This window comes from Schistocerca cancellata, chromosome 12 (genome assembly GCF_023864275.1).
Source record: "Schistocerca cancellata isolate TAMUIC-IGC-003103 chromosome 12, iqSchCanc2.1, whole genome shotgun sequence".
Classification (NCBI taxonomy): Eukaryota; Metazoa; Arthropoda; class Insecta; order Orthoptera; family Acrididae; genus Schistocerca; species Schistocerca cancellata.
This window is the reverse complement of record NC_064637.1, coordinates 21,951,748-21,978,422: the sequence shown is the minus strand read 5'-3', so window position 1 is coordinate 21,978,422 and position 26,675 is coordinate 21,951,748. Positions and strand designations below refer to the sequence as shown.

At 43.5% G+C, this 26,675-nt stretch overlaps 1 protein-coding gene across 1 annotated transcript in view; it reads right to left on the bottom strand.

The window, feature by feature from the left end:
- The window catches only part of LOC126109838 (uncharacterized), a 72,401-nt gene extending 47,030 nt beyond the window's left edge, over positions 1–25,371 (bottom strand). Inside the window, exons 1-2 of the mRNA XM_049914897.1 lie at positions 25,081–25,371; positions 11,847–14,078 (exon numbers count right to left, since the gene is read on the bottom strand). Coding sequence (XP_049770854.1) covers positions 11,847–14,078; positions 25,081–25,371 — 2,523 coding nt within the window. The remainder of the gene's footprint in view (positions 1–11,846; positions 14,079–25,080) is intronic.
- Positions 25,372–26,675: the final 1,304 nt, after the last annotated feature.

Here is a 26,675-nt window from a genome sequence, read left to right as displayed (position 1 = left end):
GTCATTTGACAGCAAACAAAGGATCTTTCCCAAAGTCCCCTCTGTCTGTTTATCCCAGAATTTTTTTCTCCTTCACAGCAGTGTTCCATTTCTCAGCCACCTGCACCGAGCCTGCTTGAACAAAAGATGGCACATTATACCTAGCTGGTACAGCATTCCGAGTTCCTGTTGGTAATCTGCAAAAATAGAGGGTGGAGTTTAATGGTATATAAAGCCACCCCCCCCCCCCCCCCCCCCCCCACCAACAATCATCAGTGTTTCCCAGGGCCTAGTTGTGTGTGTGTGATTCTTGCAATATGAAATGGCCAGGCAGTGGTGGTGGAATACAGGCAAACTTGGGGGCAATTGCCATGTAAGTGTAAGGGAAAAAAAATCATTAGTTCAAATTGCAAGTTATAAAATTTTGTAGCAAAATATTCTAATTTTTTGAAACTGCAATACATTTTCATAACAAGTGGTTATAAAAGTTCTTTTTCTTTCTATTGCAGCATTCATTCCCAAAATGTTGGCCTAATTAGAACGTCAGCTGGAAGCTGAAAGTCACCAGCAAGCCAAAAATGTTGTGCTATTATCACGTAAAAAAAAGGTCTCGCCTCAAAAGTCTGTGTGTGGTAGTTTACATATTCAGTAAATATCTCTTAAGATATTCAAATCTTAACAACTGCTCATAACATTTCTACTGTTTTAAAATAAACAGCAGCAGCAGCAGCAGCAGCTGGAAGCCAGCAAGCCGCAGAGGTTGTGCTACCATCGGGAAGCCGAAATGCAGAACATACGTAAGTAAGTTTATAATATATTGCCGTTAGACTTTTTTTCCATTGTATACAGTTGTGTGAGGCATATAATCTCCATTTTTGTAGATGTTACTATGGAGCAAGAAGAGGATGCGAACCAGGGGTATGCATCGACAATAATGATCAGGAGTCGTAACTTCCATCTGGAGGATAAATAATTATACAGTGATGTGGTAAACTGTCATATCTGTGGGCTGCTGTTAGAAAAGCTGTAACTCCCCACAGAGATCATTGTCATCTTACAGGGAAGTTCCACAGAACAGCTCACAACATATGCAATTTGCCATATCAGTTACCAATGTACATACTTGTATTATCGGCTTGGGTTGCACTGGGCATTGGCTTGCAACGTTCACTCGTGTTAACGTACCTCTGCAATGCCTAGGCAATGTTATTATCATCGCCGTTGCCTGCGCATGATGCCTGAGTACAAGGCTTTGAAAGCCACAGACATTGACTTGGCTGGGCAATTCAATAAGCAGCAGCTTATTGGAGGTCCAAATGTGTTTCGAGGGCTGATGCTGCAGTTCACTTGTGAAGTGAATGCTGTCTTCGGAGGTAGTACCTGGTTGACTTTGGCTGTTATGGAAATTTTCCAAATTGGATATCGACTAAATTAATTGCAAGTCTGCCACCGAACTGTGTTATTGTTATGGACGACACTTCATATCACAACAATATGCATGACAAAGATCCAACTAGGCCCTTGAATAAAAGGGAAATGATTCAGTGGTTGTTAAAAAATATGGAAGCTGATTTTTCACTGAGAAAAATAAAATTATTTGATTTAAATAAACAAGAGAAGCCTGAAGACAAAGTATTTGAAGTTAATAAACTACATGAACCTCATGGAGACATTCTGCTGCAACTTCCACCATACAACTGTGACATAAATCCAATTGAACTGGCGTGGGCAAAACTCAAAAATTTCGTCAGCGGAAGACATTCTTCGAGATATTTGCGTGAAGACGTTACTGCAGTTTGTGAAAGAGGGTATGCAGCAATTTTCTGAATTTCCGTTTTTTATTCCAAACTAAATTTTTCCAATAACCGAGAAACAAGCACATACAAACACTTGTCAATTGTTACAGGGTTTGAAACAATAACTGAAGATTATTGAAATACATACTGCCTCCACGTAGAGAAACTTGAAAGAGAGTAACAGGTTAAGGACAGGATTATTGAATACATACTAGACGCCATAGTTTTTAATTTGGAAAGTGACAACAACAACACTGTTGATGACGACCTCTAAAATACGATGCATGTAAATAAGCAATGAATAATGACCTAAAAAATATGTTGTGTATGCTTTCAAACCTGACCCGTTCATGCACTATGTAGTTTGTTTTGGGAGAAATGTACTACATGAAAGTAAAAGTGTTAACAAGTTTTCCATGGTAAATGCAGTCAAATGGGGTCTAAAGCAATAAATACCTTTATCACTAATTGTACAAAATCACCAATAAGCTAAGAACTTTACGGTAAAATTAATTAATTCATCGCTAATAGCATGTGACTGAATCACAGAAAACCTTTTTATGCTCATGGAACAGCAGCATCTGAATGTATTCTGTAACTAAATCTCCCCCCCCCCCCAATGAACCATGGACCTTGCGTGCCTCAGCGATACAGATGGCCGTACCGTGGGTGCAAACAACGGAGGGGTATCTATTGAGAGGCCAGACAAATGTGTGGTTCCTGAAGAGAGGCAGCAGCCTTTTCAGTAGTTTCAGGGGCAACAGTCTAGATGATTGACTGATCTGGCCTTGTAACACTAACCAAAATGGCCTTGCTGTGCTGGTAATGCGAACAGCTGAAAGCAAGGGGAAACTACAGCAGTAATTTTTCCCGAGGGCATGCAGCTTTACTGTATGGTTAAATGATGATAGCGTTCTCTTGGGTAAAATATTCCGGAGGTAAAATAGTCCCCCATTCGGATCTCCGGGTGGGGACTACCCAAGAGGACATCGTTATCAGGAGAACGAAAACTGGCGTTCTACGGATCGGAGCGTGGAATGTCAGATCCCTTAATTGGACAGGTAGGTTAGAAAATTTACAAAGGGAAATCGATAGGTTGAAGTTAGATATAGTGGGAATTAGTGAATTTTGGTGGCAGGAGGAACAAGACTTTTGGTCAGGTGAATACAGGGTTATAAATACAAAATCAAATAGGGGAAATGCAGGAATAGGTTTAATAATGAATAAAAAAATAGGAGTGTGGGTAAGCAACTAGAAACAGCATAGTGAACGCATTGTTGTGGCCAAGATAGACACAAAGCCCATGTCTACTACAGCAGTACAAGTTTGTATGCCAACTAGCTCTGCAGATAAAGAAATTGATGAAATGTATGATGAGATAAAAAAAAATGTTCAGGTAGCGAAGGGAGATGAAAATTTAATAGTCATGAATGACCGGAATTCGAGAGTAGGAAAAGGGAGAGATGGAAGCATAGTAGGTGAATATGGATTGGGGCTAAGAAATGAAAGAGGAAGCTGCCTGGTAGAATTTTGCACAGAACACAACTTAATCATAGCTAACACTTGGTTTAAGAATCATGATAGAAGGTTGTATACATGGAAGAACCCTGGAGATACTAAAAGGTAGCAGATAGATTATATAATGGTAAGACAGAGATTTAGGAACCAGGTTTTAAATTGTAAGACATTTCTAGGAGCAGATGTGGACTCTGAGCACAATCTATTGGTTATGACCTGTAGATTAAAACTGAAGAAACTGCAAAAAGGTGGGAAGTTAAGGAGATGGGACCTGGATAAAGTGAAAGAACCAGAGGTTGTACAGAGTTTCAGGGAGAGCATAAGGGAACAATTGACAGGAATGGGGGAAAGAAATACAGTAGAAGAGGAATGGGTAGCTTTGAGGGATGAAGTAGTGAAGGTAGCAGAGGATCAAGTAGGTAAAAAGACGAGGGCTAGTAGAAATCCTTGGGTAACAGAAGAAATATTGAATTTAATTGATGAAAAGAGAAAATACAAAAATGCAGTAAATGAAGCAGGCAAAAAGGAATACAAACGTCTCAAAAATGAGATCGACAGGAAGTGCAAAATGGCTAAGCAGGGATGGCAAGAGGACAAATGTAAGGATGTAGAGGCTTATCTCACTAGGGGTAAGATAGATACTGCCTACAGGAAAATTAAAGAGACCTTTGGAGATAAGAGAACCACTTGTATGAACATCAAGAGCTCAGATGGAAACCCAGTTCCAAGCAAAGAACGGAAAGCAGAAAGGTGGAAGGAGTATATAGAGGGTCTATACAAGGGCGATGTACTTGAGGACAATATTATTGAAATGGAAGAGGATGTAGATGAAGATGAAATGGGAGATACGATACTACATGAAGAGTTCGACAGAGAACTGAAAGACCCGAGTCAAAACAAGGCCCCGGGAGTAGACAACATTCCATTAGAACTACCGACAGCCTTGGCCATCTGGTGAGCAAGACGTACGAGACAGGCGAAATACCCTCAGACTTCAAGAAGAATATAATAATTCCAATCCCAAAGAAAGCAGGTGTTGACAGATGTGAAAATTACCGAACTATCAGATTAATAAGTCACAGCTGCAAAATACTAACGCGAATTCTTTACAGACAAATGGAAAAACTGTTACAAGCCGACCTCGGGGAAGATCAGTTAGGAATCCGTAGATGTTGGAACACGTGAGGCAATACTGACCTTACGACTTATTGTAGAAGAAAGATTAAGGAAAGGCAAACCTACGTTTCTAGCAGTTTTAGACTTAGAGAAAGTTTTTGAAAATGTTAACTGGAATACTCTCTTTCAAATTCTGAAGGTGGCAGGGTAAAATACAGGGAGCGAAAGGCTATTTATAATTTGTACAGAAACCAGATGGCAGTTATAAGACTCGAGGGGCATGAAAGGGAAGCAGTGGCTGGGAAGGGAATGACACAGGGTTGTAGCCTCTCTCCAATGTTATTCAACGTGTATATTGAGCAAGCAGTAAAGGAAACAAAAGAAAAATCAGAGTACACATTAAAATAGATAGAGAAGAAATAAAACCTGTGAGGTTCGCCGATGACATTTTAATTCTGTCAGACAGCAAAGGACTTGGAAGAGCAGTTGAATGGAATGGACAGTGTCTTGAAAGGAGGATATAAGATGAACATCAACAAAACCAAAACGGGGATAATGGAATGTAGCCAATTTAATGCAGGTGATGCTGAGGGAATTAGATTAGGAAATGAGACACAAAGTAGTAAACGAGTTTTGCTATTTGGGGACAGTTTAATGCCATGAGAAGTGGCAGCATATTGCGAGAGGTTAAAAGAGTGGCAGATGTACTGTGCCTCCAAGAACAATATGCTAAATCAGGAAAGGACCCCAGTGTGCCAATAACTGACTAAATAGTCACCCCAAGGGCAACATTCTAGGGCAACAGCACAAAATGCTGGATGATAATGATAACAACAGCAATGCTTAACATAGTTAATTCAGCTGTTGTTAAAGTTTATTCAATGGGCTATACACAACTTTACACATGAATAGCTAAAATATATTAAATGTCATGGAAATATAAAAGTAAGTATTTTTCAAGGTGTTTCATGATTCATTCACAAGAAAAAGCACTCCAGTCTGCAGCGCTGGCTTTTGCAATTTTCTCCCATAACTTATCTTCATTGGGAGATTCCTGTGAAAATGGTTTCACATAGTAAGTCTTCTTATTCACAACATCTGAAGCAAAATTAAGGAAAACATTCACTACAAAGCATGCAAGAGTTTTAACTTACATATGCAATATCTAACAATAGTTTACCGAAATACCTACAAGAGCTCATTAAATCAGTTTATGATACACACATATAAATGCTCTGATTTTTTTCCCAATATGTTTAAATGCTATAATCGCAGCATACTGAATTCTCAAAGCAGGCGACTTAAGGCAGAAAAATTGAGTTTTATATCATACCAATGTCAAAGTGAAGAGTAAATACAGTTATCAGCATTTTATATTCAAACAGCTCAATAAATAAATTACAGAATGTGAACATCACTTAAAAAGTCAATCCCTAACTCGTGAAATGAGTGTTGGGGGCAGATGCGGGAATCATTCATCATCATCTGGGACAAGATCCTAGCAGATGGTCGATTCGCCGGAGGGGACCAAACAGCGATGTCATCAGTCCCATCAGATTAGGGAAGGATGGGGAAGGAAGTCAGCCGTGCCCTTTCACAGGAACCATCACAGCGTTTCCCTTAAGTGAACTGTCATTCTCCCGAATGCAAGTCAAGGGTGCTAACCACCGCGCCACCTCGCTCGGTGAGATCCTAGTGGAAGTGTTTTGTAGCTGTCTTCCTCCAACCTGTTAAGACGTGTATATCAGTGTTGTGTTGGCAACTGTGAGAAGTGCTCGTAGAGAGTAATGTTGTGTTTGTATTGACATGGATGAAGGGAAAGGAGAAGATGAAACCAGGGCTCAGCATATAGCCTACTGTAATTGAATAGCTCCAATGATATTACCGATTTTAAGATTTGCATCTGACAAGACACATCACCTTCACTCGATAGGACACTGCCGATCAGTTTGTAATGTAATACAGGATGTTGGCATAATTTTTATAGGACTCGTGCACGTGCCAGCATGCCATTTACATTGTATACCCGCTCCTGTAGAAAAGTTAGTAATGATGAAAAGATACATGTATCATTTACTTGCAAGTATTTGCAAATAATCAACAATAAAACGAAAGCAATTTTTCCTTTTCAGGACCACCAAATCTTAAACAAGAATACGCTCATCTTTAGTTAGCGAGTGGGTTAGTCTTTTCTCAGTTAATCTTTTACTTTGTTTACTCTGCGAGTTAATGAGTTCACTCATTATTAAGTATGATGTTTAGTTAGTTAGTTTGCTGGTCAGATGATTTGTTTGATACTGTAATTAAAAGTTGTGCGACCTCATGACCACGAAATAAACAAAACTTATCCAAATCAGCAGAAAAAAAATTAATATTTGGGTCAACATTTGTAACATTAACTCCACTCCCTCAAACCTCACCCTATGGGGAGAGAGGCGAGTTTAGTTCTAGCGAATAAAAATTTACGAAGTAAGTAACTATTTTTTGTTTATCTGTAACCAGTTTCCACGCAAAAATGAGAAGATGGATTTTCTTGAATGACAGCGCCAAATACCAAGAATCAAAACAAATGTTTAAGACATTTAATATTTTATGTAGATTTATGCAATTAAAAAAAAAAAAAGGGGGGGGGGGGGTACTGGGCTGGTGGGCTAATTTTAGCAGCAGCAGCAGCAGCAGCAGCAGCAGCAGGTGTCCCCCTCGAAAATATTTAACTTTGGATTCTACATAATTTTTCGTGTGAAGCTTATTTTTTGAGTTATTCTGGTCTGTCAACATTTACAACCTGTAATTCAACAAGTCACAAAGATAAGTAAACCTTCATAACTCACTTGTGTGACTGTTACAAACTGTTGGAGTGTTGTAGAAACTTCGTTGTCCTATCCTGTTACGTGACCATACGCCATAGCTGTGTAATAGTGGCAGAAAAAAATTGTCTTAGCAGTGTACTGCACCAGAAGCCATTTCACAAACTCACAAACTCGGCCTTCCGTAATGACAGTGTCAACTCGGCCTCCACAACAATAGCATTGAGGTCTTTACAAAACCGGCAATAAGTGTTTACAAAAAAATTATTTTTTGTTTCCACTGCAGGGAGGCCTTCAATGCACCACAGTAACAAATCTTATTTTCAAAACATGAAAATTTATCACTACTGACTACACTTCTCCTACAGATTGTTGGAAATGTGAAAGAAATTTTGCTGCGTAATATCGATCTAATGTAAAACATTAATAACAAATTGTTGCTCGTTGTTTCTAGAACAATGCAGTACTTCGCACACAGCAATACTTCAACTAGGTATGCAACCATGGTGCCATTACCCCTTGTATTTGCAGTCCAAGTGGAAATCACACGAGATTTCTGTACATTTGGTGATGATCAGACACATGAGAAATTTCTATTCTGATGCTGAGCATTGAGCTCTCAGTTGCCCACCATGAGACAAATTTACTATGAATACACTGACTTGGGTAAAATCACAACCACCAGGGTCAAGTCTTAATGTTAACAGCATTTTGGAGTAAAGGGCAGAAGTAGAGGAAGAATAATAGGTTCCACTGTTCAGCACCGATAAAGTCAAAAAATAATTGGCACTTTGTGTCATCGAAATTGCTGTCGATGAAATCATCATAATACAGCCACATCTGCCACCAACGAAATCGTAAGTATAGCTACATCTAATGGAAGTGATTCATTCTCTTTCTGTTGTATAAGTGTATATAACTGTTGCAGTTAGGATCTTTATTGAATATGTCAATACAGAAGGTGATTTCAGCTTCGACTGTGAAAAAAATTTAAGTCATCTTTACCTCCATGCGTGCTTTTGGCTTTTGCGAAAGTGTGAAGTACTGGAGGTAGGCAAGGCTGCCCCCTCACCCCCTCCTTCCTCTTGGCTTCTTACCCTGCGACAATCTGTGGGGATGGGTGCACTTTCTCCACTCCCTGCAACACCCTCTGCAATCAGCCTGCATACAATTAACACACAGTATCTCTCTCAGAATAACTTAAATGGAAATTAATAACTAACTGAAATTTTCTTGAGGTAATTAGCCTAGATCACTTGCTTGCAATTATTTGTTCACAGGCTCAAATACCAGCTGTACAAGGACATAACTGGAGTGCGCTGGAATTATAAAGGTAGTGCACCTCAGGGCTGTATCCTTTAATGGAATAACATTTCTTCTGATTTTGATTTACAGTGATGTTCAGATGAGTTAAGAAAGCATTCACTATAGCGTGTAGCACCATCTTTTACTATTATCATGTATTATCATGATTATTATTCATCATGCCATGGAGTCTGTGAAACACATGTTTTGGAAGAGACAACCATTCAATTGCAACCACAATTTGTGAAGAACAGTCGTGCACATACTACATTTGCTCAATATGATGAAACTCATTTGACTTTTGGGGCTATGTAGAAACTTTGTGAAGAGGTGATTAAATATCTTTCATGTAATTCAAGAGTGATTAAAGTAATGTCCTGTTTAGATATACACATTTTAAGTAGGTGGACAGACAAATGCACATGATCTACCAACAGGTTGTGATACTGTTGTGTTATGAAGATTGTTGACATACAGATTAAAGTGTGTTCTTTTCTCATTCACAAGTATTTGCCATACAATAATGTTGCTGTTAATATTAAATATATCTCACTTTTTGAGTGACTTACACTTTGTCATTTGTGTGTACTAACCAGTTCCGTAACTTCATAGTCGAGGAAGCAGTCTTTTATAGTGTGAGCATGTATTAGATATGTTGTGCACACGTGTTTTTCTGTGCGCCCTATGATGCAGGGCTAGTAGAGTACTCGGCTCTGTATTCCTCAGTGAGGTAATAGCTTTGATGGGAATATCATTTCACATATTGTTGTTGCTTTTGAGCATTGAATTGTTTGCTCTTATAATCTAAACAATTCTATTGTGTTTAGACTGTGATTATAAGGTGTGACTGTATGACACTGTGTCCTTGCTTTCAGCCAAGTCCAGAACATACGACTTCTCAGGTGGCTTATTCTCACAAACTACAGTGTACAGCACATCTTTTCTCACACCTTCTCAAAGTTTGTCAAATTCATCTGGCCGTGATAGTGGTCCTCCGTCAATTTTGCACAGCATGGAAGTTACGCTTCCCTGACGAACTCATTCTTGGTTCTGACAATTGCAAACTACAAGTCCTCTCAAAACATTGCTGATTATGACATCTGGACATGGAGAAGAAATAAAAACTTTGAGGTTCGCCGATGACATTGTAATTCTGTCAGACAGAGCAAGGACTTGGAAGAGCAGTTGAACGGAATTGATGGTGTCTTGAAGGGAGGATATATGATGAACATCAACAAAAGCAAAACAAGGATAATGGAATGTAGTCGAATTAAGTCGGGTGATGCTGAGGGAATTAGATTACGAAATGAGACACTTAAAGTAGTAAAGGAGTTTTGCTATTTGGGGAGCAAAATAACTGAGGATGGTCGAAGCAGAGAGGATGTAAAATGTAGACTGGCAATGGAAAGGAAAGCGTTTCTGAAGAGAAATTTGTTAACATCGAGTATAGATTTAAGTGTCAGGAAGTCATTTCTGAAAGTATTTGTATGGAGTGTAGCCATGTATGGAAGTGAAACATGGACGGTAAATAGTTTGGACAAGAAGAGAATAGAAGCTTTCGAAATGTGGTGCTACAGAAGAACACTGAAGATTAGATGGGTAGATCACATAACTAATGAAGAAGTTTTGAATAGGATTGGGGAGAAGAGAAGTTTGTGGCACAACTTGACCAGAAGAAGGGATCGGTTGGTAGGATATGTTCTGAGGCATCAAGGGATCACCAATTTAGTAATGGAGGACAGCGTGGAGGGTAAAAATCGTAGGGGGAGGCCGAGAGATGAATACATTAAGCAGATTCAGAAGGATGTAGGTTGCAGTAGGTACTGGGAGATGAAGAAGCTTGCACAGGATAGAGTAGCATGGAGAGCTGCATCAAACCAGTCTCGGGACTGAAGACCACAACGACAATACCCTCTTCATCTAATTCCCAATTCGTATGCCAGCATTTACCTCACAGTAGATTACCATCAATCTACAATTCACCACTAAATTACTGTACTACTCTCTCATCTGTCATCTATTTCACTCTACGAACATGTCCAACTGTGACCATTGTTCACAAAAAAATCTGAAAATTAACTGCAAAACATATACCTCCCAAACTGACAGCAAATATCTTGACAGATTAATAAAACAACAATATCATTCTGTGAGAGGTAATACAAATTAACAAGCTGTTTAAAAAATTTATGGCACATTAAAACTGTTCAGGTCCGAGACTCAAACACAGAACTTCTCCCACCTACTTCTATTCTCCTGCAGAGCGCAAAATTTATTTTGGAAATGAAGCGGCCCTCTGAACACACTTGTTCCACATACATTTTAGTTAGGGCAAATAATTTGCAGACTGCCACTGGAGGACGCAATAGATCACGTCTAACGGCGTGTGCCCACTTGCACCTACACACTGATTACTACAGTATTAGTAAGTATCCCCCCCCCCCCCCCCCCTCGCTTCTTTAAAGAATTGAATGCCCCTATATTAAATGCCTTCAAACATTTGATTACTTTACAAATGTGTTAATGTGTTACATATTTGACATTAAGTACATAAGAGAAAAAAAAGTTTAAAAATGGTTTGATATTATGTTTAAAGTCGCCAAGTGCTCTGATTATCAAATATTGATTGAGTATAGCGTGAATAATTTGAACTCCACTTTAAGCAAAAGATAGAATTATAATGTAATAAATTAAACAATCTTTAGATGACTGTATTCTCATGACATCATTAGATAGTCAAGATTTTCAATCTACCAGACTTGTATCTCTTGGAGAGCATTTCTCCACAAGCCTTGTTTTTTCCATCTTCAACCCTATGTATGTAAACATCTGTATGTGTGTTGTAGTTTCAGATCCACTTGAGAATGACTAAACAAAAAAACTGCAAATGCTAGTGGACTAAGTAAGGTTCTACAAAGCAATTGGAGTGGCCTTTTCATTAAATAAGACTGAAATTGTTGTTAATCCTTCAGAAATATCCCTCATATCCCTAAGCAACCAATAAAAACACACATATATACACGCATCACGATATTATCCTAGTGCTACAGTGTAATCGTGATTATGAGGTGTGTCAGTTTGAGTGGGTGAGAGGAATGAAGGGAAGGAGGGAAGGGCAGCTCTTGGCTGGGAGGGAGGGGGTATAAACAAAAAAAAAGATACGAATGTGGCACTGGTAAGCCTGCTTTGGCACAGGGGAAGTTGCTTGTGTCACACAGTGTACTGATTTCGGAGGCAAGGGATAGAACACGGGAAGATGGAGATTGCAGTGAGACCACAGTGTGAACTGAGAGGCAGTGGAGGCGAGCAGAGGGCAGGGCAGGGCAGTGGAGGCGAGCAGAGGGCAGGGCAGGGCAGGGCAGGGCAGGGCAGGGCAGTGGAGGCGAGCAGAGGGCAGGGCAGGGCAGGGCAGGGCAGTGGAGGCGAGCAGAGGGCAGGGCAGGGCAGGGCAGGGCAGTGGAGGCGAGCAGAGGGCAGGGCAGGGCAGAGCAGTGGAGGCGAGCAGAGGGCAGGGCAGGGCAGGGCAGTGGAGGCGAGCAGAGGGCAGGGCAGGGCAGGGCAGTGGAGGCGAGCAGAGGGCAGGGCAGGGCAGGGCAGGGCAGTGGAGGCGAGCAGAGGGCAGGGCAGGGCAGGGCAGTGGAGGCGAGCAGAGGGCAGGGCAGGGCAGGGCAGTGGAGGCGAGCAGAGGGCAGGGCAGGGCAGGGCAGGGCAGTGGAGGCGAGCAGAGGGCAGGGCAGTGCAGGGCAGTGGAGGCGAGCAGAGGGCAGGGCAGGGCAGGGCAGTGGAGGCGAGCAGAGGGCAGGGCAGGGCAGGGCAGTGGAGGCGAGCAGAGGGCAGGGCAGGGCAGGGCAGTGGAGGCGAGCAGAGGGCAGGGCAGGGCAGGGCAGTGGAGGCGAGCAGAGGGCAGGGCAGGGCAGGGCAGTGGAGGCGAGCAGAGGGCAGGGCAGGGCAGGGCAGTGGAGGCGAGCAGAGGGCAGGGCAGGGCAGGGCAGTGGAGGCGAGCAGAGGGCAGGGCAGGGCAGGGCAGTGGAGGCGAGCAGAGGGCAGGGCAGGGCAGGGCAGTGGAGGCGAGCAGAGGGCAGGGCAGGGCAGGGCAGTGGAGGCGAGCAGAGGGCAGGGCAGGGCAGGGCAGTGGAGGCGAGCAGAGGGCAGGGCAGGGCAGGGCAGTGGAGGCGAGCAGAGGGCAGGGCAGGGCAGGGCAGGGCAGTGGAGGCGAGCAGAGGGCAGGGCAGGGCAGGGCAGTGGAGGCGAGCAGAGGGCAGGGCAGTGGAGGCGAGCAGAGGGCAGGGCAGTGGAGGCGAGCAGAGGGCAGGGCAGTGGAGGCGAGCAGAGGGCAGGGCAGTGGAGGCGAGCAGAGGGCAGGGCAGTGGAGGCGAGCAGAGGGCAGGGCAGGGCAGGGCAGTGGAGGCGAGCAGAGGGCAGGGCAGTGGAGGCGAGCAGAGGGCAGGGCAGTGGAGGCGAGCAGAGGGCAGGGCAGTGGAGGCGAGCAGAGGGCAGGGCAGTGGAGGCGAGCAGAGGGCAGGGCAGTGGAGGCGAGCAGAGGGCAGGGCAGTGGAGGCGAGCAGAGGGCAGGGCAGTGGAGGCGAGCAGAGGGCAGGGCAGTGGAGGCGAGCAGAGGGCAGGGCAGGGCAGGGCAGTGGAGGCGAGCAGAGGGCAGGGCAGTGGAGGCGAGCAGAGGGCAGGGCAGTGGAGGCGAGCAGAGGGCAGGGCAGTGGAGGCGAGCAGAGGGCAGGGCAGTGGAGGCGAGCAGAGGGCAGGGCAGTGGAGGCGAGCAGAGGGCAGGGCAGTGGAGGCGAGCAGAGGGCAGGGCAGTGGAGGCGAGCAGAGGGCAGGGCAGTGGAGGCGAGCAGAGGGCAGGGCAGTGGAGGCGAGCAGAGGGCAGGGCTGTGGAGGCGAGCAGAGGGCAGGGCAGTGGAGGCGAGCAGAGGGCAGGGCAGTGGAGGCGAGCAGAGGGCAGGGCAGTGGAGGCGAGCAGAGGGCAGGGCAGTGGAGGCGAGCAGAGGGCAGGGCAGTGGAGGCGAGCAGAGGGCAGGGCAGTGGAGGCGAGCAGAGGGCAGGGCAGTGGAGGCGAGCAGAGGGCAGTGGAGGCGAGCAGAGGGCAGTGGAGGCGAGCAGAGGGCAGTGGAGGCGAGCAGAGGGCAGTGGAGGCGAGCAGAGGGCAGTGGAGGCGAGCAGAGGGCAGTGGAGGCGAGCAGAGGGCAGTGGAGGCGAGCAGAGGGCAGTGGAGGCGAGCAGAGGGCAGTGGAGGCGAGCAGAGGGCAGTGGAGGCGAGCAGAGGGCAGTGGAGGCGAGCAGAGGGCAGTGGAGGCGAGCAGAGGGCAGTGGAGGCGAGCAGAGGGCAGTGGAGGCGAGCAGAGGGCAGTGGAGGCGAGCAGAGGGCAGTGGAGGCGAGCAGAGGGCAGTGGAGGCGAGCAGAGGGCAGTGGAGGCGAGCAGAGGGCAGTGGAGGCGAGCAGAGGGCAGTGGAGGCGAGCAGAGGGCAGTGGAGGCGAGCAGAGGGCAGGGGCGAGGGGAGGCAATGAGTTGAGACAAGACAGGATGGGAGGGGTCAGTGTTAGCTATGTGCTGAGAGCCACACTGACAACAAGACTCTGCATGAATCTACAGAAAAGGCAACAGATTGAGCAAATGGAACTTGACAAAGAACTGTAACTGGCTGTCACTTCGTGCTAACACTCAACATGCAGAAATGTCAGCCACAAAGTTATTTTTAGTATACCGTATGTTGAGCTGATCGTACTTGTGTGTCCAAAGAGAAAAGGTGCACAATTTGGACAGTACTGAAAGTTTTACGGGAGCATACATTTTCGTATGTAATTGCATGGCACATTGTGACATCATATTTAGATGTTTGAAGCCAGTTACCTTTGGCATTGGTTTTGACTGTTTCCCTGAGACAATCTGATTGTTGCTGGTTACACTTTTAAGCCAACTCTTATAAAACATCGACATCGATACTCTGCAAATCACAATTAACTGGCTGGCAGAGGGTTCATTGAAGCACCTCCACAATAATTCTCTATTAGTCCAATCTCGTACAGTGCGCAGAAGAAAATGAACATCTGTATCTATCAGTGAGAGCTCTGATTTCCCTTATTTTATTTTGGCGATCATTTCTTCCTATGTAGGTGGGTGTCAACAAAATATTTTAGCATTCAGAGGATAAAGTTGGTGACTGAAATTTCGTGAGAAGATATCACCTTCGTTTTAATGATGTCCACCCAAAATTCTGTATCATGTCTGTGACTCTCTCTCCGCTATTTTGCAATAATACAAAACGTGCTGCCCTTCTTTGAACTTCCTAGATGCATTCCGTCAGTCCTATCTGGTAAGGATCTCACACCACACAGCACTATTCTAAAAGAGAGTGGACAAGTGTAGTGTAGGCAGTTTCTTTAGAGGTCTGTTACATTTGCTAAGTGTCCTGCCATAAAACACAATCTTTGGTTAGCCTTCTCCACAACATTTCCTATACGTTCCATCCAAGCAGCACTGTCGTCAAAAGTATTTCCATTACTATCGCGTAGAGAAGGCATTGCTTGTGTCCTGCAGCAAGCATACTTCGCATACAAGCAGAAACTCTTTGGATTTTCTGCCAGGTTTCGAGACAACGTTCCATTTAAATTTGTCATGTTTTTTTTCCCCATTGTTTCTACAACAGTTCTAACTGGTTTTGTGTACCAAGGAGGGTTAGCTCCATTGTTTGTTAATTTATTTCGCATAAATCTTTCAACTGCTGCCGATACTATTTCTTTGAATTCATGCCACATCTGTTCTGCACTTACATTGTTAATTTGGAAGGAGTGGAGATTGTCTCCCAGGAAGGCGTCAAGTGAATTTTTATCTGCTTTTGTGTATAGGTATATTTTTCATTTATTTTTGGAGGAATTGCAGCTTACAATATTGAATCTCACTAAGACAACCCTGTGTTCACTAATCCCAGTACCTGTTCTGATGCTCGTTTTAGATCAGGATTATTCGTTGCTAAGAGGTCAAGTGTGTTTTCACAACCGTTTATGATTCGCATGGGCTCATGTACTAACTGCTTGAAATAATTTTCAGAGAATGAATTTAGCACAATTTCTGGTGATGTTTTATGTGTACCACGGGAATTAAACACACATTTTCGCCAATATAGTGGGGGTAAATTAAAGACATGATGAACTATAACTGTACGAGTTTCGTACTTGTTTGAAATAAAACTCAAGTTTTCTTTGAACCTTTCAGCAATTGCATCATCCGAATTGGGAGATCAGTAAAAGGATCCAATTATTATTTTATTCCGCTTGCAAGAATAACCTCTGCTTATATTTACTCACAGGAACTATCTACTTCAATTTTGCGATAAGCTAAGTTACTTCTAACAGCAACAACCATGTCACCGCCAACTGTGTTAAGCCTATACTTTTAGAACACCATTAGGTTCTTCACAAAAATTTTGGCTGAACTTACCTATGGCTGTAGCCAACTTTCAGTGCCTATAATGATTTGAGCATCAGTGCTTTCTACTAGCACTTGAAGCTCTGGTACCTTGCCAACACAATACCGATGGCTCCTGTATCTACGTTCTTCCTGTGTTCGGCCTGCACCCTTTGTGACTAAAGCTCTTCTTGGTTTTCTCCGAGACCCTCTAACCTAAAAAACTGCCCATTCAATGCAACACAGCCCCTGCATGTAGTGGACTTCTGACCTGTTCAGCGGACCCTGAAACCCAACCACCTTATGGCACCAGTCGAGGAATCTGCAGCCTACACCGTCACAGAACCACCTGAGCCTCTGATTCAGACCCTCCACTCGGCTCTGTACCAAAGGTCCACAATCAGTCCTGTCAGTTATGCCGCAAATGGTGAGCTCTATTTTCAACTCGCAACCAAGACTGGTAGCCTATACCACTTCTGTTAGCTACTCAAAACCAGAGAGAATCTCTTCCGATCCAAAGCAACACACATCATTGGTACCGACATGAGTCACCACTTGCATTTGGCTGCACAATGTGCTCTTCATGGCATCCGGAAGGACCCATTCCACATCTGGAATGACTCCACCCAGTATGCACATGGAGTGCACACTGGCTTCCTTCCCCTTCTTGGCAGCCATGTCCCTAACAGGCCCCATAAAGCGCCTAACATTGGAGCTCCCAACTACCAATAATCCCACCCTCTGTGACTGCCCGGATCTAGCAGGCAAAGAGGTTTCCTCAAACAGAACAGGTGACTCCTTCTGGCTGAGCAACAGTGTCAGCCACAGACAGCAAATGGAACCAGCTTGTCAGACTAACCAGGGAGGGCCTATGTGCAGCCCCCTGGAAGTCTTTCGCTGCCTGTCACACCCCAAAGAGACCTCCCACTCGACCATGGATGAGGGGTCGGAGGGGTCAACCTCAGTGTGAGCAGTAAAGGCTGGCCACCGGAGACTATCGGTTGGAGGACGCGGATGTGCTGAATATCCATTGGAGCCTCAAGGCCGGCCCACAACAGTGATGCCATCCATTGCATCTTCAAGCTGTGTAACTAAAGCCATTACAGCCTGAAGCTGAGAGCGAAGTGTCACCAACTCGGCTCACATCCACACACAACGTATCCATATGAAGGACTGTGGAAAACTACACTACCCAGACAAATTGACTATTGACATGTGCTGCAGAACTCTACTGTAGACCCTGACAACAAAGCAAGAACTGTGTGCAATAAAATAGATTAATATGCAGAGATTAAAAACCGAACTAGTGAAGCACTCAAGTGAGACTAAATAATTCGCTCCTTATATGGGACCTGTAACATTTCACAAGATTGGTTTACTTTACGATGCGAACGAAAATGCAATAACTGTACCTATTAGATATTAAATGAACATGCAGAAACTCAAGACACTAAACTATCAAAGCACACAAATATTATTTAATTTGATACATAAAAAATCTACCCACCAAGTGGCGGCAGAACACACACATAAAAGACGGTTGTAACTGGCAAGCCTTCAGAGCCAGTGGCTCCTCCTTCAGGCAGAGGGGTTGAAGGGGAAGGAAGAGGGGTAAAGGAAAAGGACTGGAGAGGTTTAGGAAAAGGGGTAGATTTCAGAAAAGTCAACTACAACCGTGAGTCAGGAGAGATTTACTGTACAGGATGAGAAGGAAAGACTTCCTTCCCCTTCAACCATTCTGCCTGAAGAAGGAGTCACTGGCTACGAAAGCTTGCCAATTACAACCGTCTTTCATGTGTGTGTTCTGCCACCGCTTGGTGAGTGGAATTTTTATACATCCAATTAAATAATTTTGTCAATAATTGATTGTATTGTTATAAAAGCAAACACATGTAATTATACAATTTGTTTCTGTTTAGGAACTCACTCACAAAATCGATTACTTCCCTGTTCCTGCGTCTACCTCTGCCGGCTGCTGCTGCCTGCACATTTCATACTTCATACATAAGTTCTACGGATCGGAGTGTGGAATGTCAGATCCCTTAATCGAGCAGGTAGGTTAGAAAATTTAAAAAGGGAAATCGATAGGTTAAAGTTAGATATAGTAGGAATTGGTGAAATTCACTGGCAGGAGGAACAAGACTTTTGGTCAGGCGAATACAGGGTTATAAATACAAAATCAAATAGGGGTAATGCAGGAGTAGGTTTAATAATGAATAAAAATATAGGAGTGCGGGTAAGCTACTACAAACAGCGTAGTGAATGCATTATTGTGGCCAAGATAGACACAAAGCCCATGCCTACTACAGTAGTACAAGTTTATATGCCAACTAGCTTTGCAGATGATGAAGAAATTGAAGAAATGTATGATGAAATAAAAGAAATTATTCAGATAGTGAAGGGAGACGAAAATTTAATAGTCATGGGTGACTGGAATTCGAGTGTAGGAAAAGGGAGAGAAGGAAACGTAGTAGGTGAATATGGGTTGGAGATAAGAAATGAAAGAGGAAGCCGCCTGGTAGAATTTTGCACAGAGCATAACTTAATCATAGCTAACACTTGGTTCAAGAATCATGAAAGAAGGTTGTATACATGAAAGAATCCTGGAGATACTGACAGGTATCAGATAGATTATATAATGGTAAGACAGAGATTTAGGAACCAGGTTTTAAATTGTAAGATATTTCCAGAGGCAGATGTGGACTCTGACCACAATCTATGGGTTATGACCTGTAGATTAAAACTGAAGAAACAGCAAAAAGGTGGGAATTTAAGGAGATGGGACCTGGATGAACTGACTAAGCCAGAGGTTGTACAGAGTTTCAGGGAGAGCATAAGGGAACAATTGACAAGAATTGGGGAAATAAATACAGTAGATGAAGAATGGGTAGCTTTGAGAGATGAAGTAGTGAAGGCAGCAGAGGATCTAGTAGGTAAAAAGACGAGGGCTAGTAGAAATCCTTGGGTAACAGAAGAAATATTGAATTTAATTGATGAAAGGAGAAAATATAAAAATGAAGTAAATGAAGGAGGCGAAAAGGAATACAAACGTCTCAAAAATGAGATCAACAGGAAGTGCAAATGGCTAAGCATCGATGGCTAGAGGACAAATGTAAGGATGTAGAGGGTTATCTCACTAGGGATAACATAGATACTGCCTACAGGAAAATTAAAGAGACCTTTGGAGAAAAGAGAACCACTTGTATAAATATCAAGAGCTCAGATGGAAACCCAGTTCTAAGCAAAGAAGGGAAAGCAGAAAGTGGAAGGAGTATACAGAGGGTCTATACAAGGACAATGTACTTGAGGACAATATTATGGAAATGGAAGAGGATGTAGATGAAGATGAAATGGGAGATACGATACTGCGTGAAGAGTTTGACAGAGCACTAAAAGACCAGAGTCGAAATAAGGCCTGGGAGTAGACAACATTCCATTAGAACTACTGACGCCTTGGGAGAGCCAGTCCTGACAAAACTCTACCATCTTGTGAGCAAGATGTGAGAGGGAATTAGATTAGGAAATGAGACACTTAAAGCAGTAAAGGAGTTTTGCTATTTGGGGAGCAAAATACCTGATGATGGTCGAAGTAGAGAGGATATAAAATGTAGACTGGCAATGGCAAGGAAAGTGTTTCTGAGGAAGAGAAATTTGTTAAAATCAAGTATAGATTTAAGTGACAGGAAGTCGTTTCTTAAAGTATTTGATAGAAGCTTTCGAAATGTGGTGCTACAGAAGAATGATGAAGATTAGATGGGTAGATCATATAACTAATGAGGAGGTATTGAATAGGATTGGGGAGAAGAGAAATTTGTGGCACAACTTGACTAGAAAAAGGGATCAGTTGGTAGGACACGTTCTGAGGCATCAAGGGATCACCAATTTAGTATTGGAGGGCAGCGTGGAGGGTAATAATCGTAGGGGAGACCAAGAGATGAATACACTAAACAGATTCAGAAGGATGTATGTTGTAGTAGGTACTGGGAGATGATGAAGCTTGCACAGGATAGAGTGGCATGGAGAGCTGCATCAAACCAGTTTCAGGACTGAAGACCACAACAACAAAGTAAGTTAAACTCATTTTGGAGAAAACTTAACGGTGTTAGCTCACAATAAGAGCAACTGTTGACACTTTTCTGTATTCCAATTTTCTTTACAGGATGTCTTCACTGGATGTCTCTGGCTACTAACTTGCACCTTGGCTCCCATTGTAGCAATAACAGAGGCAGCAGCTATACCTTTGGGCATGTAACCAGCAGGGACTGTATACCCTGAGATGACAAGTCATGGCATACCTTCTAATATTGTGTCGGACCATCTTTTGCCTGGCATAGTGCAGCAACTTGACTTGGCATAGACTCAACCACTCATTGGCAGCCCCTGCAGAAATACTGAGTCATGCTGCCTCTACAGCCTCCCATAATTGTGAAAGTGTTGTTGGTGCAGGATTTTGTACACGAACTGATGTCTTGATAATGTCCCATAAATGTTTGGTGGGTGGCCAAATCATTTGCTTGAACTATCGAGAATGTTCTTCAAAACAATCGTGAACAATTGTACCCAGAAACATGGTGCATTGCTGTCCATAAAAATTCCCTTGTTTCCAGAATGAGATTTTCACTCCGCAGCGGAGTGTGCGCTGATATGAAACTTCCTGGCAGATTAAAACTGTGTGCCCGACCGAGACTCCAACTCGGGACCTTTGCCTTTCGCGGGCAAGTGCTCTACCAACTGAGCTACCGAAGCACGACTCACGCCCAGTACTCACAGCTTTGGAAGGTAGGAGACGAGGTACTGGCAGAAGTAAAGCTGTGAGTACCGGGCTTGAGTCGTGCTTCGGTAGCTCAGATGGTAGAGCACTTGCGCGCGAAAGGCAAAGGTCCCGAGCTCGAGTCTCGGTCGGGCACACAGTTTTAATCTGCCAGGAAGTTTCGTATCAGCGCACACTCCGCTGCAGAGTGAAAATCTCATTCTGGATTTCATACTTTGCTTTACAACATCTGTAACATCAAACCAGTAGATATTTGCAGGCATGGAATGGAAAAACTACAGGCACTTTGGACTATTCTGCATGACAAAATATTCTGTTGGTGGTTAATTTCCATATTCTGTTCAATTAAGTAATGAAAAATGTTTTAAAACATGCACTGTTCGCATATAAATTAATCACAAATTATCATGACAAATTTACAACGAATTTTAATAAAACCAAGTTATTCTTAATAATAACCAAACTTAAACCAGTAAGATGTTACACTATTTTGGCTTTAATATGGTATCCAGATGAAATACTATGTCACTTTTGAGTAGCATTTGAGGACAATTCCTAGCATTGCCAGTAAAATGCTGTCACAATATTTTCACATTAAGTTTTTTTAGAAGATGACCAGTATGAAAATGGTTAATGTATAAAATAACTGTAAGAGAATGAATAAAACAAGAATAAACTACAGGGTAATCTAAACATTAAGGTAATCATGCTAACCAACAACAAGTTTTATACTAGCTACCCATATTCACTTGGTGTTGTACTTATATGTTGATATTTCAGAACCACACATATAAATACTCACATATCTTTGGAGTGTCAAAAGGATACAAATCTCTGGAGTTCTTTTGTGAAGGTTTATAGCCATATTTCTGTAAGTGGCTTTCTATCTCCTCTACTTGCTGGATCAGTGAATTCTTTGTTGCAGACAACCATTCATTGAATTTTTTCTGAGCTTCTAGGCTATTTTTTGTTTCTTCAATCACTTTTTTGAGGTTTTCCTTAAAAGAAAGGACTTGTAAATTAGTTATAACATCATCAGCTACTGAAAACTGGGAAAATTTTGAGGTACATCCAAGAATTAGAAATTATGCAAATCCATTCCAATTTTCACTAACTATACAGTACGTATCCTCACAGCTTTAAACAGAAGTACAGAGTTCCAAATAAAGACTATATCATGGTATATCAACAAGGAATGACAACTACCTTAATTGGACATCCTCGAACTTTCACATTGTAATGAACAAATACTAACACAGACAACAGAATGAAATTGACTAGCTCTGAGAGGTATACTGTTCAAAGATTATGGTTACAATAGATTATCATATAGACACAAAAGAAAATCATTTCAAGTCTTCTTGTACACCATTGTGAAATGTATGGCAGCGGATACTTAACATTGTGGGACATGTTAGAGTTCCTTATTGCTCCAGTTGTGTATGGCACACAGGAAAAATGACTGCTTAAATGCCTGTGTGTGCACTGTAATTGGTGTAAGCTTGCCTTTGAGGAACTGCTGTGTATGGGGCCGAAGAATATTTCTAGATTTTTCACTTACGGTAATACTGGTTCTCGAAACTTTGTAAGTATGGTTTTGCGTGATAACTAATGTACATCTTTAAACATCTGATAGTTCAGATTATTTATTATTTCTGTGATACTTTCCTATGAGTAAAACAAACCTGCCCTTTTTAATGGATGTTCAGTATCCCCTGGTAGTTCCATCTGTTATGGACCCCACACACTCCAGCAATATTCTGTAGGACACAGAAGTGTTTTGTTAAGCAGTCTCTTTTTGTGGACTGACTGAAGTTTCTTCATTACCTTACCCAAGAGCTGAGGCCTATCTCCTGCTTTACCTTTAGCAGTGAAGGCCAGGTTCTTATCCCCTACCTGTCTTAAGTACACTGAAGACTGAGAGGTAATTGTCAGATGCAGACATTTGAGCAAAGTTTGCCATGCCCCAAAGTATTGTGTGATAATAACATGATCAGAATGAACAGTGCACTGTGGTTGCTGGGTGAAAACTATAGATACAATGCAACAAGCTATGCTTCATTTCTGTCTGTCTTACTATTCAGCATAAGAGTATGAATGTACACAGTACATGAGATGCACATTCTTTGCTGTTGCCTCACTCGAGTTTGTTAGGCAAACAGGATTTAAATGAGGTAAGAGCTAACTTGAAAGTATGCACGGTGCACTGTTTACATTCATTCATATTACGACAAAGAGCATACCGATTCAGGATTCACAGGAACCGTCTCTTGTCACTGGTAGGAAAACATCCGAGACATAGCGTTGGCCATATTGACAAAAACTTAACACAGGCTTACCAATCGGCTTTTCATAGCACAATTTTCGTGAGGACTTCAAATGTATGAAAAGCAAAAGTTACAAAATAAGAATGAAAATTACTTAGAAATTAAAAGTGGAAATATAAAATAAAATTTTTTTTAGATTTATAATAAAAACTTTATGAAACGTTTAAAATATCAATTAGATAATTCTGAACCACTTTCACTCGAGTGCTTGCTGCTCAGTTCTTTGTAAAGAGCATAATACTCCATAACACCTAGTGCATTTGATATCGAACATTTTTTAAGCGACCGATTTGGAACACATTTCACGCATCACCACTCCGACGGCACACTTACAACAAAACCTGCACGTTTTATACATCCTGCTGGTGTCACTTGTATGTCATTTTTCAAAAGCCAGTCCGTGTGCATGCATTTAAGTTTGTCCTTAAATGGTTTTCTCAAATAGACATCAAGTTGTTGCAGAATTGACGTCATTCCGCCTGGAATTACTGCCAAGTCCATTTTGCTTTCTAATAATTTTTGTTTCACTGCGGGTACTCGCCGGACCAAAACACGGTCTCTGTGACTGATGCCTCACAGTAAGGCCTCGACACAGTCCCAGTGCACCCATATGCCAACAAGCCCTGAACAACCTGTTCCTTTCACCTCCAAATCTTTCACTCCAGCCCAGCGGCATTACTCTCAGATGGAAAAAGAGGCTCTTGCCGTGGTCTATGCTCCCCAGACATTTTATGTTTTTTGTATGGCTTCAAGTTTCACCTTACTGCATACCATAACCCCTTGGTTTTCTTGTTTAACCATCACACTTCCTTGCCTGACAAGGCAGCACACCATCTACAATTCTGGGCAATGTTCTTGTCTCAATTACTAAATCCATTTTCGACCGAGTCTAGACGTGCCAATGTGAATGCCTTATCCCACCTTCCTGTGGCTTCCGAACCTGACCATCTCGAGTAATTGCTTTGCTTCCATCTCGATACTGAAACGTACGCTGCGGTCGAGGGTTTCCCAAATACAAGCTCGTGCATATCAATCGGTGTTACCGTCAACCCCATTCTCTGCCAGGTGGTTCGGTTTGTTCGACAGGGCTGAACTACCAGTCTTTGGACCCCCTGTGCAACTAGTTTTCCTTACAGTACTGCCTCTCTGTTTTTGGCGGTGTTTTGCTGTTGTCCATGGGAAACATCTCTCCCAGAGCAGTCATTCTGCCGCATTGTGATGAGAGGTTCTACCCCTTCTCCACCAGGGCCAGTGGGGAGTTTTGTGTACTAATCTGTTAGCTAGGAGGCATGTTTCTTGGTCAGGGATTGAAAGCAAAATTGTCTGTTTTGTTGTGGCTTGTGAGCAGTGTGCCTGACAAGACAACCCCAGGGCATCTCTGTCCCCCTGGCCCACATTGTGCCAGCTACAGGAGTGCATTCACGTACACTTTGCACATCCCTTCTTCAATTCCTATAGGCTCTCGGTTGTGGATGCATTTTCCCAGTTTCTTTACATTCTCTGGTGTGTGTCGACATTGGCTGAGGTCACAACCCGTATGCTTTTGAGGCCTTTTTCTACTGATGGGTTGCCTTGTATCTTAGTTTCCCATAATGGGCCCCAATTCACTTCTCACACCTTTCAACTGTTTTGTTTCCTTCACGGTACTCATCATGTTATGGCTCCGCCATACCACCCCCAATCAATAGAGGAGGCAGAATGACTAGTGCATACATTCAAGTCCAAAATGAAAATGGTCGTTGTCAATTCTTCGCCAGACAATGCCATTCTCCGTTTTATGAGCATCTAGTATCTATCGCTTCCCACCACTGGAGCCATGGTGCGAGAGTGGGGGGGGGGGGGGGGGGGGGGGGGAGGGGGCACGACCCAGCAGAGTTGCTTCACGACTGGCAGCCTCAGACACTCCTCCACCTTCTGCGACCAGCACTGCAGCTGCCAAGGTCACGTTCGTCTGGCCATTTCGTGCTGCGATCGCCAGCCCAAGTTGATACCAGCCACAGCTGACTGCCACCAGGGATACTACCTTCGTTACATCCGCATGACCGACATGCTGGTGATGCACTGCTTTGACCAGTTGCGCCTCAGCTCGCCACCAGATGCTACTGATTCGCAGGTGGGGCACTCATCACCACAGCTAATTGTGCCACTCTCTGCCTCGAGCCCATCATTGCCTCTTGTGCAGGTACCCCTATCCTTCTCCACGTGCAGCACCGGGTGCTGGTCAATCACTGGTCTCGGGTCCATTGTCATAGCCTGCTGCTCCAGTCGGGCCGCCTCCACCAGCCCCCTCGTCATCATCACCTCAGCCATAATCACTGGTGAGTCCAGCCCCATCTTCTCTGCACTGGGACATGCCTCCTGATGACAATGCAAAGATGGCAATGGCACTCTCCAGCCCGGTGCTGTTGTCGTGTGACACACAGGCCTACCATCCTCAGACACGCTCGCGTCTCCGCATATTCCGACCCTGTGCACCGGGCCCCACCTGGCACGTCATCCCACTTCTGCCATCAGCTACTGCCGCTCTGCATTCGACGCACGTGTCTCTCGTCAAGTCGAGGGCATCTCCTCTGTCACCTAGGTGCCCACTTCACACGAGGGGGAGGTGTGCTTATCCTGCTACTATTGCACGTGATCACACGAGTGCGCCAACTGTAGTGTCGCTGCACACGTGTACTTAAATAAATTGGCAACTGTATCGGTGCAGGCTGGGCACTAGAGGCTACCTGTAGGAAGTGTGCACACGGCACGGTCTCTGCCACACCACCTACTGGCAACTCACATTTATATACATTCGGAACAATGCTGACTCACTCTCACTACGTTCTTTTAGTTTGTACCGTTTGCATCAGTCGTTCTGTGTATCACTCGTGTTGCACCTCTGTGTAATTCTTTTGTCTTGTTACATGTGAAGTCATGAGAGGCTTATTTCCATTGTTGTCCAGAGGTTTATGAATAAAAGCCATATTCTTATTTCTTGGATCAGTTTTGTGTGCTACTTGGTTACTACACATTACATGAGGTCTTTATGACATTCTGGATCATGTTGTTCTTATGAAAGGTGACTGTAATGGGGATTTCATCACAGTTTTTCACCACTGCAGCTACTACCCTGCAAGGAAACCATTGCTTGGTGTCCCTGCACCCTAAAGTAAACAAGCAGGCACATACTCCTTGGCTTACATGAGGAGTTTGTAGCTTGGGCACCAAAAATGCTTTCCCTTCATCATTATGGGGCTAAAACTGTACAGGTTCCTCACAGTTCCCCTACAGTGGAATGGTTACCATGCTAGGTTTTGGGCTACTAGCACATTAGCTGATAAAGTGTTGGGAAGTTTCTGTAAGTAGCATCAATCAGTATCCATGAGAAAACCCAGGTTGTCAGTTTGGAAGCCATCCTATGTATCAAGTCAAAGATGAAGGGCATTTTCTTTCCTTTCCGGCGTGCTCCCCACACACATACCCCCAAGAGTTGTAAGCTCCCAAGGAGAGGATAGCCAGTGCTAGACTCAAAAGTACATAAAAAAGATTTACCACACGGATTCGGGTTCCCATGTTCACGAATCACAGAAACTGCGGTGCTGCAGACAATATAGGAAATAATTTACTGTTTTTTCAACCCTTTCTTTGACATATAA